At 45.2% G+C, this 17,438-nt stretch overlaps 1 protein-coding gene across 1 annotated transcript in view; it reads left to right on the plus strand.

Annotated features, from left to right (window-relative positions):
• Positions 1 to 16,650, plus strand: part of FAM91A1 (family with sequence similarity 91 member A1) — an 82,702-nt gene extending 66,052 nt beyond the window's left edge. Inside the window, exons 16-24 of the mRNA XM_063924399.1 lie at positions 73 to 221; positions 384 to 518; positions 807 to 920; positions 8,216 to 8,288; positions 11,678 to 11,833; positions 11,951 to 12,055; positions 12,769 to 12,892; positions 14,698 to 14,767; positions 15,753 to 16,650. Of these exons, the coding sequence (XP_063780469.1) occupies positions 73 to 221; positions 384 to 518; positions 807 to 920; positions 8,216 to 8,288; positions 11,678 to 11,833; positions 11,951 to 12,055; positions 12,769 to 12,892; positions 14,698 to 14,767; positions 15,753 to 15,944 (1,118 nt within the window). The 3' untranslated portion in view covers positions 15,945 to 16,650. The remainder of the gene's footprint in view (positions 1 to 72; positions 222 to 383; positions 519 to 806; positions 921 to 8,215; positions 8,289 to 11,677; positions 11,834 to 11,950; positions 12,056 to 12,768; positions 12,893 to 14,697; positions 14,768 to 15,752) is intronic.
• The last annotated feature ends 788 nt before the right edge of the window (positions 16,651 to 17,438 follow it).

The following is a 17,438-nucleotide window of genomic DNA, read 5'->3' on the forward strand; positions in this document are numbered from 1 at the left end:
TTGTGACCTGAACACTTGTTTGGCTTTGCTGCCATTACGTCCCAGTGAGAAGAGCCTGTGTTGTGTGAGCAGGTTTGCCGCTGGATCTCCTGCGATGCGAGAGCCTTCTTGGCTTGGACCCAGCCACGTGCAGCCGCGTATTGAACAAGAACTACTCACTCCTGGTCTCCATGGCTCCTCTCACCAATGAGATCCGGCCGATCAGCAGCTGCACGCCGCAGGTAATGTACTGTCACTCTGCTGGCCCGACCGTCGTCTCTTTGTGTCTTCTCTCTGCTGGAACCGGTCCCAAAAATCGGCCGCTGATAATGGTCAATAGTTGCTTTTTGCTTAATAAAACCTATTCTACGTTTTTAAAAATAAATGATTTCTTTGTTTTGCAGCACATTGGTCCGGCCATCCCAGAAGTGAGCTCGATATGGTTTAAACTCTACATCTACCATATTTCCGGCCACGGGCCACCATCCCTCTTGCTATCAAAAGGAACCAGGCTCCGGAAGTTGCCAGACATCTTCCTGGTGAGCAGAGTTTATAACCGCGACATGAAGCCAGGTTCCCGACTGATGGGCGTCTGTTCTGATGGTCCTGGCTTAGTGCTGGACTGCAACGTCTATTATGCCTTGTAGGAAGATGGGTTTGTTACACGTATATCCAGCCTGGCCCGTCTTTTCACACCTAGATGTCGCCTCTTACTCTATATGCTGGAGAGCGATTTAGTTCCCCATCATTTACATTTATCCCCATATGCCTTCTAGTCCTTCCCGCTTTCTGCTCAGGTGGTCCAACTGAACAGCTGTGTCTTCTAGGCCTATGACCGGTTGTTTATTACGTCGTGGGGGCATGATCCAGGCGTGGTTCCTACATCCAATGTTCTGGTGATGCTGAATGATGCATTAACGCACTCTGCGGTTCTCATTCAGGTATGTCATATAGTGTCAGTTCTTCTGTTATTATAGTGTCTTGGCAACAGCGGGTTTGTAAAACTATTGGGAGGATACGATCACGAACGTGCCATTGACAAAACAAATGAGCAGGGGTTCTTTATAGCCGGACATTACAGGGGCAGGCTGTTGTACATTATAAAAAGTTCCCTGTAGTCCCACGTATGGCGCAAACTATGTTAAAAGGGCTGCCTTATGATCACTAAATCCCAAAAAGTGTCTCTCCAAAACACTAGTACATAAATATTGGAAACAAGAAATAGGATAAAGATATCAGGCGCCCTAGAAAATATTTCTTTGCAGAAAAATAACCAATAAAAGATAAACAAGAAAAAAATCGACAGATATACATTCCTTGCAGTGGAGTATTCAATCCTCAAATTGCAGACCTCCTCCTCATTAAGGAGCCTTGAGAAAGACTTCAGGAAATAGGAGTCGAAACGCGTTGGCTACTGTTATCTGACATCAAAAAGCAGACGATCTGTGCTATCAAGGACCAGGGGAACCCCAGTTTCCAGACCCGGGCAGACACTTGGAGACTGTAAGAGCTCTCTTGAGAACTGTTTACTACCGGTTCTCAGACCCTCAGGTAATTGTTCTACAGGTCCTATGTGGCTGATGCCAAAAGGAATTCGTATTATTTTATGTTATGTGCTTTTAATGTGTGTGTATGATATTAAATTGACTGTACTGCACATGTGCTTTTCTCCTCTGTTTTGCATATATGCTGTTCTATATTGCCCTATTTCTCTTTCATCCACTATTGGACACTGGAGCGCTCCTTAGACATTAGGGTGTGAAGCTTGCAACCGGAGGTGTGGCACAATCTAAAATTAGCATTGTCTGCACAGCCAGCTCCTCCCCCTTCACATCCCTCCTCCCTCAGTTTGGAAAATTGTGCCTAGGAGGTACAAGCACAGAAGGGAGCTCCTGCTCCTTGAAGATTTTTCTTTTTTTTTCCTTTTTTTTTTTTTTTCCCCTTTTATACTGACCCAATCCCTCCTAACTAAAGGGAGGGTGCAGGTTTCAAAAGAAAAGATGGTAAATGCCCGATCCCACCTAAAGAAAGGGGGTGCAGGCTTTACCAGATGAAAAGGCTGCGTCCCCCTAATAAAAGGGGGACAAAGTTCAGTAGTGGAGACAAGGATTCCAACTGAATAGAGACTAAGATCCCAGTGAAAGGGTTCGGTATCTCTATCTGAAGATTCTCTTCTAACAGTGAGTAGACGGCTGAGCCGAGAAAAAGAATATCCTTATTAGAGAAGAGCAGCTGGAGCCGAGCTAACCTGTTAAAAATGGGGGCAAAGGTTTCCATGAAGTGGAGAGACAAGGACCCTGATTGAAAGGGTCGGCATCTCTCCTAAGCAGCACAGTGAGTTGATTGATAGGCAGCATTTATAAATAGACACTGTTAGACAGAGACAGTCCGTACAGACACTGCCTGTAAGGAGAGTGAGCACTATGAGGGGGCAGCTACATGGAGGGCTCTATTGCAGGCTGAGCACAGACAGTACTTTTAGTGATGTGTCTTAAATTTTTCAGTGTGGCCATTTTGAATTTTAGAAATAGGCGCCAACCTGTAGTTAGAAAATCTCTGAGGAGATTCTTCAGCTACCAATCACTGTCAAGCAGATTGAAACATTGTATTAAATTCAGTACATCCTGAGATTAGTTTACATATGGCTGGTGTGGCTACAGAAAGGCTTTGCTGCTGCTGCTAAATCTTTGTATAAAGAATTATGTGGTTTTCTTTTCCCTCCAAAGGATTCTACTGAAAAAGATCCTGAGGAAGAGGAGCAACAGAAGTATAATCCAGTCAAGCCAAGCTGTTCTAACAGTTGGTGCTATGCGGATTGCAGACGCCAGGCTGGCTTTAAAAAAAATAAAATAAAAAAAATATATATATATATACATTTTTCTTTCTTTCTCCTATAATGTAGGCTTAGTTCCAGCTGTGTGTCTTAACCAGTGTCACTTGCTCGCTATATCCCTGTGGTCTTTCTCTTCCTACTTAAATAGGGTGAAAGCACTGCTGACTGTTGATGAAGTATATGTTAAACAGGTCAAAAGCAAACCAAGACCACAAAGAAGCAATAATGGCAAGGAGGTGAGTGATTTATGTTTAGAAATGGACGCTCAACCTGGGAGTAGTGGTCAGTCGGCATCAAGTTGGAGGAATACCGCAAGCACATTTAGAATGGGCAGCAGGGTTTACCAAAATTATGGACTCATTTTTCAGTAGAATGACTCCGCCCGCACATGCAGAAAAGACTGTGTTGGGCAGCAAAGAGACCACTCCCAACCCTACATGAAGAGGAAGGGGGTCTTGTAATTGATGATGAAGAAGGTGAGGCAGTAGAGGCGATACTGAACACCAGTCCGTAAGAGGAGGACTCTGAGGTTAAGGGATTAGATGTAAAAGGTCCTTAACCTCAATGAGGAAGAAGTTAAGAAACTGGAAGGTTTTGATTTATTTCAGTCAAGAACCACGAGGAGCAGATTTTCCAATTCTTCAGTCCCTCCATGTTCAAAGGGATAAGCTTGGAAGCAGCCAGATAAATGCTTCCAAAAATTCCAAAGAAGTTCGAGGTGGATTACCCACTACATGTATAGGTGGGAGGTTCCGCAGATGGTGGTTGCCTCTCTGGCTAGACTGTCAAGTAGAAGGACAATCTTACCGATACCAAACTTAACTATTTTAAAGGAGGCGTCCGATCGCAAGGTAGACAAGAATCTATTTTTTTGTAGCTGCTACGACACACAGACCTACTATTGTTAGTGCCTGGGTCACCAAGGCTATTATAGCATGGTCTGGTCGTATTGTTCAGGCTGTAGAGAAAGATACAGCAGGAGAAAATAGTTAGACTAGCGGAGCATATCGGTGAGTCGACTACTTACAATTGCCAGACCGCAAAGGGATGCTACCAGAATTGCATCATACTTCTCTACGTCGGCCATATCAGAAATAAGGGTTCTGTGGCTCAGAGACCGGAAAATCTTTATAGCTGCAAGGACATCACACAGACCTATGAGGTCCGTGCTTTGGAAAAATGGTCGGGGCAGAACAGGCAGGAGTCCCCTCCTTGGGAGACCACAAGTCCCCTCCTTGGGAGACCACGTTTTAATTGGTCTATAATTGGACAAGTGGATTTCACAAACAGAGAAAAATATCCTCTTTTCTGCGTACCACGTTTCATAAAGCTACGCAAATAGGCAGAAATTACTATGGTCCAGTATTTGGGTCCTTTCGTGCTAGAGAAGGTTTTCGCGTTCAGGCGCGTGAAAACAGAGACCGTTCTCAGTACACAGTCCAGAAACAGGTCTCTAAGACGAGCTCACCTTGGGCGTCCTATGATAGGCGCAGGTTTTGAAAGGTTTCAGGACACCTGGGCCGAGACTTTGCCAAATAACGGGATTCAACGAAATCTAACGGGATTGCCTCGGTGCCCTCAGAAAGCAAAAGCCCTACTGATAGCGATCCACAAATTGCTACAGTCAGAAGTCATTACTCCAGTTCCCACCTCTCAATGAGGAACGGGGTTCTATTCCAATCTTTTTGTCGTACCAAAGCCGGACGGAACGGTCAGACCGATACTCAATTTAACAGCTTTAAACCGATTTCTATGGGTCTACAAATTCAAGATGGAATCAATTCGGTCGGTCATTGCAGGTTTGGAACGAGACGAGTTCATGGTATCCATGGACATAAAGGATGCATACCTCCATATCCCGATTTGGTCTCCTCACCAAGCTTACTTAAGGTTTGCACTGGTGAAGGATCACTACCAGTTCAGAGCCCTACCATTCGGTCTATCGTCAGCCCCGAGGATCTTTACGAAGATCATGGCGATAATGGTTGCATGATTGAGACTGTTGGGGGTCACGATAATACCTTATCTAGACGATCTATTGATCAAGGCCTCCTCTCAGGAACAGCGGATAAAGGATGCTCGGACATCTCGACAATTTCTCATTCGACATGGGTGGATTGTGAACTTTCAGAAATCCAATCTCATACCGACTCAACGGATTCAGTTCCTCGGTCTCATCTTGGACACGGTAAAATTGAGAGTCTTCCTACCAGAGCACAAGAACCAGGACCTACAGAGGTTAGTGGCTCAGGTACTACGGACACAGACTGTTTCTCTATACCTCTGTGGGCAACTTCTCAGGAAGATGGTGGCGTCGTTCGAAGCTCTCCAGTGCGGCAGACTTCATTCCCGACCATTCCAGATGACCCTCATTGGTCAGGGAGCAGGTTCACACTGGCTTCTACATCGAAGAATCCCACTTCTATCGCGCATACGAACCTCTTTGATTTGGTGGTCGTTGCACAAAAATCTCGCAGCAGGCAAGAGATTCGGCATTTGGGATTGAAGGATCCTGACAACGGACGCCAGGTTGGGGTGCCGTCCTAGAGGAACATCAGTTTCAGGGCAGATGGACGTTACAGGAGAGCAGACTACCCATAAACATTCTAGAACTGAGAGCTGTTTACAATGCGCTTCTCTTAGCCGAAGACCTAGTCATGGGTCAACACTTAGAGATACAAATGGACAATGTCACGACAGCGGCTTACATAAACCATCAGGGAGGACCAAAGAGCAGGATGGCGTTAAAGGAAGCCACAAAGATCTTGTTGTGGGCAGATAGGTGAAACATCATCCTCTCGGCTGTGTTCATTCCAGGTGTGGAGAACTGGGAAGCAGATTATCTCAGTCGCCAGGACAGGCATCTGGGAGAGTGGTGCCTACATCCACAGATTTTCGACATGGTGATGAGGATATGGGGCCTACCTCAAGTGGACCTCATGGCGTCTCTTCAAAACCATCAGCTGCCCAGATATGTGTCCAGGACAAGAGATCCAGCAGCAGAAGGAGTGGACGCATTAACACTTCCTTGGTGTTACAGGAGAGTTTACATTTTTCCACCCTTCCCCCTCATACCCAGGGTTCTGATAAGGTTAAAACAAGAGCGAGTGTGGGCAATTCTAATCGCACCAGATTGGCCCCGCAGGAGTTGGTATTCAGACCTGCGAAGGTTACTCGCGGAAGATCCTTGGCGGTTATCTCAGAGAGAGGACCTGCTGTCTCAGGGACCGTTCCACCACCCAGACTTGAACAGGCTGCGTTTATTGAAACCCGGATCTTAAGGAACAGAGGAATATCACGAACGGCCATTCCTACGATGATTGCCGCTAGGAAGCCGGTCACAGCCATGCACTACTACAGGATTTGGAAGAGGTACATGGACTGGTGTCAAGAACGTGGGTGGAATTCGACAAACTTCCATTTATCCAGACTTCTACTCTTCCTGCAGGCCGGTCTAGTTTTAGAACTGAGGCTGGGTTCTCTGAAGGTTCAAATTTTGGCTCTCTCTATCCTATTTCAACAGCGGTAAGCGTCCTTGCCAGAGGTTCAAACCTTTTTACAGGGGGTTCTGAGAATGCAGCCCCCTTTTCGTCCTTCTATTGCACCATGGGACCTGTGATATCTCTCTTGGACGGTCACGTTATTGCTTGCCTTGGCTTCGGCCAGGCGGGTTTCTGAGTTGGGAGCCTTATCGTGTATGAGCCCCTTTTTAACTTTTCATGAGGATAGGGCTGAACTCCGTACAAGAGCTGATTTCTTGCCTGGAGTTGTTTCGGGGTTTCACGTAAACCAGCCATTTGTGGTTCCATCTTTCCAGGGTCGCGCAGATGGGGACGTGTCCTTGGATGTTGTCCGAGCTTTACGGGTATACGTTCAAGTTACGTCGTCCTTCAGAAAGTCGGACCATTTGTTTTTTCTTTATGATGGGCCTAAGAAGGGTTGGCCAGCATCTAAGCAGTCTTTGTCCAGATGGATTCGACTTGCCATTCGGCAAGCTTATATTTCCTGTGGCAAACAGGTTCCGGTTCAGACGGGTGCTCATACCACCCGATCAGTGGGTGCCTCATGAGCGGCTGCCAGAGGTGCTTCCACTGCTCATCTTTGCAGGGCGGCGACGTGGTCTTCAGCCCACATGTCCGCAAAATTTTACAAGTTTGTTACCTTTGCGTCCGGTGACTCTAAGTTCGGACGTTTAGTTTTGCAGACCACCGACAGCACTCCCTCCCTGGGGGGATAACTTTGGGACGTCCCCTAATGTCTAAGGAACGCTCCAGTGTTCCCTAGTGGATGAAAGAGAAAAGAGGATTTTGGTACTTACCGATTAAATCCATTTCTCTGAATCCTCTAGGAGACACTGGACGCCCGCCTCGGTGCTGTCGGCCTGCTGTGTTAAAAGTTCTTGTTTAAACAGTTCGTACAAACAGCGTTGGTTTTTCGGTTAAGAGTTTCTTGGATGCTGTTTGCTATGTTGTACGGTTCGGTTCCTCGCCAGGTGCTCTAGTATCATGTCCTATTCTCTCAGTCAAATTTTCCAAACTGAGGGAGGAGGGATGTGAAGGGGGAGGAGCCGGCTGTGCAGACAATGCTAATTTTAGATTGTGCCACACCTCCGGTTGCAAGCTTCACACCCTAATGTCTAAGGAACGCTCCAGTGTCCCCTAGAGGATTCAGAGAAATGGATTTATCGGTAAGTACCAAAATCCTCTTTTAATGAGGAGGAGGTCTGCAATTTTGAGGATTGAATACTCCACTGCAAGGAATGTATATCTGTCGATTTTTTTTTTTTTTTTTTTTTTTTTTTTTTTTTCTTTTTCTTGTTTATCTTTTCTTGGTTATTTTACTGTAAAGAAATATTTTCTAGAGCGCCTGATGATATCTTTATCCTATTTATTGTTTCCAATATTGTTGTACATTATACTACAGTAAAGTTTATTTCCTTATATTATTCACACAATTTACTTTCTGAATAGCTTCTTCCGCATTGTCCTTTGCAACCATCGCTCCATTAATCAAGGGAACCGATTGTGGATTCTGGCCAGCTCTGTATTCATTAATAAAAACCAAGCCTACATAGCATAACTACAACAGCAATCCACTTTCCTTAGTTCGACTACAGTAGATTTGTTACAAGTAATTTCTTAATGGATCGCATTAAATTGCTCAGATGATAAGTAAATTGTGTGTGTACCTAGGCCTTACAACATGAGAAATCTGTGTGTTATGTAGATGCAGTAACGTCCGTTCTGTGATCTATAAATACTTATACCATCCTCAGTAATGTTTTATGAAAGCACATCCAGTGGTGGTTTGTTAGTTGCCAATAGAACTTTGCATTCATTTGTGATGGTCATTCACTTTACAGCCACAAGGTGGAGCTCATTTCTCCCCATTCTGTCTGTACAGGGTCATGGCATGCATGGTATGGGAGAGACTGCACATGTCCCATTCCCGTTTGATGAAGCAGAACTACACGGAGGTAATTTAGTCAGAATCTTAAATTCTAAATATACCAAAGATTAAGATTTCCACGTGTGTTCTTTGCCCAGGATGGAATGGGGAGCCCGACGTTTGGGATGCCGGCAGTCAGAATACCGACAGCAGCATCCCGACGCACAGGATCCGGACACCTACTAGGTAAATATGCTAATCCTCACCTCCTACCTCCCCGCAGCCTAATTCTAGCCTCCCAAGGTGGTGCCTGAACCTAACCCCCTCTTTCCTATAGCCTAAACCTAACCCTCCCAGCTCTGCAGCCTAAACCTGACCCTCCATCCCCGCAGCCACCCCTCCACGGCCTCACCCTGAGCAGCCCCAACATACTTACGTTTGGGATGCCGGCGTTGCGATCAATGTTGGTATCCCAGGGTTGGGATTCTGAATGCCTGCATCCCATGCTCCGGGATTCTGATTGGATCCCCTTTGCCCTTTATGTTGTCTCACTGGTCTATGTTACTGTATAAGAAAAGAACAGATATATGCTTCAAAGTGCTTAAATTGCTGCGTAGTAGCGTCTGAGCAAATACCAGGGATGGTTCGATAAGTGAGGTAACAAGACCTCGCACGTGTAATTCTCAGATAAGTGCGTCTAAAGGGCTTAAGGTGCATACACACGGAGAGATGCTTGCTGTGCCCGATTCTGACTATGCGGTTTCCCTTGAACTCCCCCAGAGCCCAGATAGCGCAGTTTTGGTTTTGTCCATGTACGATTTTGACTAAGTGCCAATTGTGACTATACTTTGTACTAGATTGTACACTAGATAGTCAAGGATGACTTGCCTGCACAGTCTATCTAGCCTTTACGATATCGACCCCACGGGAGCGCACAACGGGATCGAATCGGGATTGCAAGCTGCCTAGCACCATGAGATATGCACTAACTTTTCATAATATTTTGACTATATAGTCAAATCTTACAGATTTATCTCGCCGTGTGTACACACCTTTACAGATTTGTCTCACCGTGTGTACACACCATTACAGATTTATCTCGCCGTGTGTACACACCTTTACAGATTTGTCTCACCGTGTGTACACACCGTTACAGATTTATCTCACCGTGTGTACACACCTTTACAGATTTATCTCACCGTGTGTACACACCTTTACAGATTTATCTCACCGTGTGTACACACCTTTACAGATTTATCTCACCGTGTGTACACACCTTTACAGATTTATCTCACCGTGTGTACACATCTTTACAGATTTGTCTCACCGTGTGTACACACCTTTACAGATTTATCTCGCCGTGTGTACACACCTTTACAGATTTATCTCACCGTGTGTACACACCTTTACAGATTTGTCTCACCGTGTGTACACACCTTTACAGATTTATCTCACCGTGTGTACACACCTTTACAGATTTATCTCGCCGTGTGTACACACCTTTACAGATTTGTCTCACCGTGTGTACACACAGTTACAGATTTGTCTCACCGTGTGTACACACCTTTTACAGATTTATCTCACCGTGTGTGCACACCTTTACAGATTTATCTCACCGTGTGTACACACCGTTACAGATTTGTCTCACCGTGTGTACACACCTTTACAGATTTATCTCACCGTGTGTACACACCTTTACAGATTTATCTCACCGTGTGTACACACCTTAAGTGTGATCGGATTTCTGCATCTAAAGGGCACATTGGCAGTTGTAATTTATTGTCACCTTCTTGAGGTGTATGGTGATAACGTCCTATTAGGAAACCGGTTTTATTTTAACCAGACAGCCAAAGACTGCATATGTCCAGCTACTGGAATATATACAGTATACAGCAATTGGTATATACAGATAGGATTGCAAGCTGCCTAGCACCATGAGATATGCCCTAACTTTTCATAAGATTTTGACTATATAGTCAAATCTTACAGATTTATCTCACCGTGTGTACACACCTTTACAGATTTATCTCACCGTGTGTACACACCTTTACAGATTTGTCTCACCGTGTGTACACACCTTTACAGATTTATCTCGCCGTGTGTACACACCGTTACAGATTTGTCTCACCGTGTTTACACACCGTTACAGATTTGTCTCACCGTGTTTACACACCGTTACAGATTTGTCTCACCGTGTTTACACACCTTTACAGATTTGTCTCACCGTGTTTACACACCTTTATAGATTTGTCTCACCGTGTGTACACACCTTTACAGATTTATCTCACCGTGTTTACACACCTTTACAGATGTGTCTCACCGTGTTTACACACCTTTACAGATTTGTCTCACCGTGTTTACACACCTTTATAGATTTGTCTCACCGTGTACACACCTTTACAGATTTATCTCACCGTGTGTACACACCTTTACAGATTTATCTCACCGTGTTTACACACCTTTACAGATTTGTCTCACCGTGTTTACACACCTTTATAGATTTGTCTCACCGTGTACACACCTTTACAGATTTATCTCACCGTGTGTACACACCTTTACAGATTTATCTCACCGTGTGTACACACCTTTACAGATTTGTCTCACCGTGTACACACCTTTTACACATTTGTCTCACCGTGCGTACACACCTTTACAGATTTATCTCACCGTGTGTACACACCTTTACAGATTTGTCTCACCGTGTACACACCTTTTACAGATTTGTCTCACCGTGTGTACACACCTTTACAGATTTATCTCACCGTGCGTACACACCGTTACAGATTTATCTCACCGTGCGTACACACCTTTACAGATTTATCTCACCGTGTGTACACACCTTTACAGATTTATCTCACCGTGTGTACACACCTTACAGATTTATCTCACCGTGTGTACACACCTTTACAGATTTATCTCACCGTGTGTACACACCTTAAGTGTGATCGGATTTCTGCATCTAAAGGGCACATTGGCAGTTGTAATTTATTGTCACCTTCTTGAGGTGTATGGTGATAACGTCCTATTAGGAAACCGGTTTTATTTTAACCGGACAACCAAAGACTGCATACGTCCAGCTGCTGGAATATATACAGTATACAGCAATTGGTATATACAGATAGGATAGGGGTTATATTCACATAATAGACCCTGTTGGTTACAGGGGAAGTGGTTAGTTAAAATACTGCCAGTCGTGATCCCGGCGGTCACAATCCCGACGCTGAAATCCCAACAGGCGGTGAAATGCTGCCGCCGGAATACCGGCGACACAGGCTAATCTCCCGCAAGGGGCTTTCTAAAGCTCGCCCCGCTGCTGGCATTTTGGCGAATGGGATCCCGCTGTCCGGATCATGACTGCCGGCAAATCTTAGGTATCCCGGTTACAGGTAGCATAGGTATTACATTTGCAGAACAGACCCTAAGAGCAGAATTGTTAGAGGTTACAGCTGTGGCTGTTTTTTCATTTGTTCATTTCAGAGTTCTCCACCATCAACATGGGTGTCCACAAAGCCTTAAGAGTGTTGAGAGAGAGGACAGATCTGGATCACTTCTGTGGGTACGTCACAATGCTGAACCCCACCAGGCACCATGTTGTGAGCCACAGAAGACTGAGCGACACGTCTGAGGGGAAAGGTATAGTCTCCCGCTTGAAGTAGCAGCCGCCTACACCGTGATAGAGATGTGCAGATCTGCAATGGCTTACTCATTTCCTTCTGCTTTTCAATGTATCCTCATTGTTACCCCATATAGAGGAGTCCTGTCTAGTGTTCGACTCTGATGTGAATGGCAGCACGGAGTCCTTTGAGCTTGTGGTGGAGGAACCCGTTGTAGAATCAGGACAGAAGCCCAGTGACGGTAAGTATCAGAACGTGGCAAAATCCTGCATGAAACTGCCGACATGGGTAGACTTTGAGACGTGTATTGCAAGGGGAACGCTATTTTGTTTTGCAGTTAGGTACATCTATGCTTAGCTATGATGCATGATTAAAAATAAAAAATAAAGAGAGAGCGGTTAAAATGCTTCTCGGTTATTTCCCAGCACCAGTCGCTCTGACCGCACCCATAGAGGTTGAGCTTAGCCGTGTAAAGCAGCAGCAATCGCGAAAAGTGCCATTTGGGTGACCAAACAGGTTATTTTTTGTGCATATCTGCTTGCCCCTCCCCCCATCCCGAGGGTGCAAGCTGAAATGCTGGCGCCAGCAGCCATCGCACCTGAATAGAGCAACAATTGAATTACTCCGTTGGGCACCATCTACTGGCTGCCGTCGCGCGCCACAATTTAATCTCCCCCATTGAGTAATGAGTGATTGTAGTTGCAGCAGTAACTGCTCATTGAGACCATTTCTTTGCAGATTGTCCACACACAACCCCTTTCTTCTGCTGCAGATGGAGATTTCCGTGGGTTGGACTAAGGTTACCCATAAATCGTACTTAAGATTCCCCAGTTAAATATAATCAGACCTTTTACATCCTACAACTGTAGACCCCAGTAGGTTAAGCCTGCATGGAGGAAGTAGGATAGATGACCATGTTTCAGCAGGCTCTGATACATCGTGTGTGTGTTACAGTGCCGGCTGTAGAGAGTGACTGGGTCCCGCTGGAGCTTTGCTATGGAATCCCGCTGTTCAGCTCCGAACTCAACCAGACTGTCTGCAGGAAAATTGCTGCCCACGGACTGTGTGGGAAGGAGAGGTAACTGTCCGCAGTGCATAATTTCTATTTCCTATCATTTACCACTAATATCTATGGGTTGGGTATGAAATCGCAGCAGTCTGGATCCCAACAGAATACCAACAGAATAACGATCACTTCCCCCAACCACTTGGTGTCCTAGCCCTAACTACCCTTAACCCACCCGCAGCCTACTCCTAACCTCAGCTTATGGAAACTTGAGCATGAGTTTTGTAAGCATCAACCTCATATAGTTTAAAGAGAATAAAAAGTACATCTAATCTAGCACTGAAAAGTCAGTAGTAGAGACTCCCCCATATCTACACTGATGAAGTCATGCAAGGAATTACTGCACAATAAACACCACTGTCTTTGACTCCAGACCTTATAGAAGATCTACAGTGTCATGGGTCTGCAAGCTGCGGCTCTCCGGCTGCTGTGGAACTACACATACCAGCATGTCATGCCACAGTATTGCTTTTAAGGCATACTAAAGCTGAGGCAGGGCATGCTGGGATGTGTAGTTTCGCAGCAGCTGGAGAGCCGCAGGTTGCAGACCCATGGTCTAGGTAGGCCGTGCAGGGACAAAAGGGCAACAGGTAAAAGGTAGAAAGTGGGTATGGTTGACTTGACGGTGGTTGACGCAAGTTTTTTGGTAGCATTTTGTATGTATCATCATATGTGAGCACAATCAGTGGAAACGTATACCCTCGCGGGCTGGCTGCGCTCACCACAGGTTACTGTTCCTAGCGGCAGTCCACTTGGAAAATCAAAAGCTAAAGTTGGAAAAACATGTAAAACCCCCCAAAATCTTGTGTTGGCCATTGTCATGACAACCTGTTGTACCTGTCGACCTTTTGACCCTTTCAACTTATTGACCTATCATCCTGATGCCCTTCAATTTGCCCCACCACCTGGATCACCATGCGATTTAGCACACCTAGGCGTATATTTACTAAAGTGCAGGTTTATAGAATTGGAGATGTCCATAGCAACCAATCAGATTCTACTTATCATTTAGCACCTTCTAGAAGATGATAGCTAGAATCTGGTTGGTTGCTATGGGTAACCTCTCCACTTTTATAAACCTGCACCAGCGTTTTCATGCAGTCGATTGCATTTGTGTTTGCCTCTGGCGCAGGTATAGTCTGTAGTCTGCACTGTGCAAAGGGCTGTCTGAGACTCTGGATGGTTCTGAGTCACTCTTAGTGCCCTTCATGTCAATTTCCATTATTTGCGTGGATATTGTATGTGTGTAAATCTCCAATGAGTTGCACGGCGCATGCTTCCTCAAGGTGTCTGCAGCTGTGGGGCCCAGTGAGCAGCACTCACCCTAAACTGTATTGCGCGTTCCTGGGGGACGGTTGCAAACTGAGACACTTAATCACTCACATTGGAGGCCCTACTCCAGTGATGGGGAACCTTTGGCATTCCAGTTGTTGTTGGACTACACATCCCAGCATGCCCTGCTACAGTTGTGCCATTTGGCCATGCTAAAACTGTAGCAGGGCATGCTGGGATGTATAGTTAAATAACAGCTGGAGTGCCAAAAGTTCCCCATCACTGCATTACTCTGACGGGAATGCTGCATATAGTATAGGGCTGGTGCAAGTTCCGGTGGTTGCAACGGCGCAGGTTGGGTCTCCCAGTACTTCCAGGGATGTTACTAGCATTAGCATAAAGACGCAGGCACGATTCCGCAACAGACGCTCAAGTGGTCACACCAGCGGGTGACTCAGAAGACGCTCTTATCTCTGACATCTGCAAAGGTTCATCTCCCGTTATATATCTGCTCTCACCCTGCAACTACCTACCTGTCCTTACAGCCTCAAGGATCTGCTGCACTCCAGCCGGAAGCTTTCCCTGCAGGTCCTCAGCTTCGTTCAGTCATTCCAGGTAACGTTTGTGAATCCTTTTTTTTTAGTTCTATTAATTTTGACGACAATCTTTTTTCCTAGCTACTGTATTAATAATGTTATTGGTAGCATGTCGGGTGCCATTGGCCTTAAAAGAGCAGGGATATACAGGTATGTCCGCATTCATCTTGGCTGCAGTCGCGCCAAACAACCCCTGCTTGCACGCCAGTACACGTGAGAACATTCTAGCGCTGGGCGTATTTTTTACGAAAATGTCTTAGTCGCAACATGATGCGCTTAGGACGCACGAGGAGACTGTGCTGATTAATGTGATCTATGACACTTGTATGTCTCTGTGTGACAGAGTTTCTGAGGGGTCTATTCATGAATCACTGAAAAGTGTGGAGAAGTGAGCCAGTGGAGAAGTTGCCCGTGGCAACCAATCAGTGTTGAGGTATCCTTTATAAAATGCATTCTATAAAATTATACGGAGCAACTGATTGACTGGACAACTTCTCCACTGGCTTCACTTCTCTACACTTTCACTGCTTCATAGATAAACCCCTGAATCTGTACACAAAGTGCTACAATGTAGCATCCGCAGCTGTTTAGTGTCTGAGGCTGGATGTAGGAGGACGCATCTGTAGGTGGAATATGTATTTATGGTGGCAGTGACATTAACGTTATAATTTGATGTCTGTCGTAATCCTGGCGTGACTTTCTGCGTTGATCTCAAAAGATCAGACCATTTACAGCCCTGTTAGCAATGTGTTCGCCTTGCACATCTTATTGAGCCCCTCTTTTAATGTTCGGATGTATGAAATGTAAAAAGCGCCATTAATTGCCTGAGTGTTTTGAACGGGCCGCATATAATCTCGTGTTACATGGACCAACACATATATATATATTTCACTTCTCCGCAACCCCTGACTGTGATCGTAACCCCAGTGTAACACAAAATATTTTAAGGGCGGTTCTCATGACTGCATTTCTTTTCTGTTGACCTTTTTCTATACCCTTTTTAGGAAAGCAGCTTTGCAACGGAACATATGTCGGAGACTGGCACCGCAAGTGCGTTGGCACAGCCTGGCCCCACAGATGCCGGGGTCCCTCTACCCTCAAAGAACTTAATATTTCAAGACGGAATACTTTCTGAGTGGAACGGTCGAGCCCGTGTCTCGGCTCACCATGTACACGTGCCGAGTGAGCAGGCCTGACTGAGCATGTCTCCCGTCCCTCTTGGTGTTCGTGTTTCTGCTACTGTATAGGCTATGTGTTAGCAGCGTGACGCTAGAGTCTGTGGCCGGTCACTCTGTCTCCCGTGACGCGTGTTCTGCATTTCTTCTACATTCCTAGAATGCCTTGAATAGATCTTAGGGACAAGTTTAGCAAGAAATTATCAAACTGCAACCATAAAAGATTTCACCCAAGAACCACTTATTTCAGCAAACGGCACTTTCCCAAATTTTCCAAGGACCAAACTTTTTTTTTTATTATTATTTTTTTTTATCCCTTTTAAATTATTATTCTAAAGTAAGACTTTGATCAAATCTGGACTCTTGTTTATTTATTAAATAGTTTCAACTGGCTATTAACTATTCCGAATTGCGACAAAATGCATCCGCACACATAAAAAAAAAAAAGTATGCATCATTAAGATTTTTAAACGTTTGTAAACAAAACGTACTATAAGTATATGTGAAATTTTGTCTAATTTTGTAATTTTATTACAGATCTTTGCGAAATGTCCACCTCCAAAAAAAGAGTATATGTAAAATATATATTTACTTTCTATTGTGCTACATTAACAGGATATCTTGGTAAAATCAAACACGAGCCACTTTTTTTTTTTTTTTCTTTTATTAAATAACACTGTAAATCTATGGTTATATTATTAAATTTACCCTGTACAAAGTAAAAATACTTTTCTGTCTTGTGTTTTGTAAAATGGCAATTGATGAAGTGTAAAACACTCGGCCGTTGTGTAAACTGTCTGATCAAATGTAAATCTTCTTGGTTGTTCAGTTAGTTTTATTCAGAAGTTTAATGTCTTTGCGTATGTGTGTGTATATATTTTTCTCTTACTTCCTAGAGGATGGTGGGGCCCACATTAGTACCATGGGGTATAGATGACTTTAAGAGTTTAATAGTGTAGGCTGGCTCCTCCCTCTATGCCCCTCCTACCAGACCCAGTTTAGAAAATGTGCCCGGTGGAGCTGGTCACAGCTAGGAGAGCTCCTAGGAGTTTTTAGTGTTTTTTTTTTTTTTAAAGAGTTAGGTACAGGGAGGCCTCCCTGCTTCGTGGGACTTAGGGGGAAAGTCGGATCCAACCCTCTGAGGTTAATGGCCCCTATCTCCGCTGACAGGACACTGAGCTCCTGAGGGTGCCGATCACAAGCCCCCAAAGCGACCGCTCGCTCCCGCAGCACTGCTGGCGCCCCGACAAGCGGGGAGATGGTGAGAATGGCAGCATCAGGGTGGGAGCGCAGCGCTAATGGTGCGCTCCGGAGTACTCAGAGGTACAGTGTGAGGAGCGCCCTGGGACAGCGCAAACACCCTTACACTGGTCACTATTGCTATCAGGGACATCTGTACTACTGCTAGCGCCATTACCTCAGGCCAGTATAATCTGTATAATTGAGGGAAGATGCGCCATTTTAGGGGGCGGAGCTTCTCAGTACAGATCCAGCACTCACCAGCGCCGTTTTCTC

This window comes from Pseudophryne corroboree, chromosome 5, assembly GCF_028390025.1.
Source record: "Pseudophryne corroboree isolate aPseCor3 chromosome 5, aPseCor3.hap2, whole genome shotgun sequence".
Lineage (NCBI taxonomy): Eukaryota > Metazoa > Chordata > Amphibia > Anura > Myobatrachidae > Pseudophryne > Pseudophryne corroboree.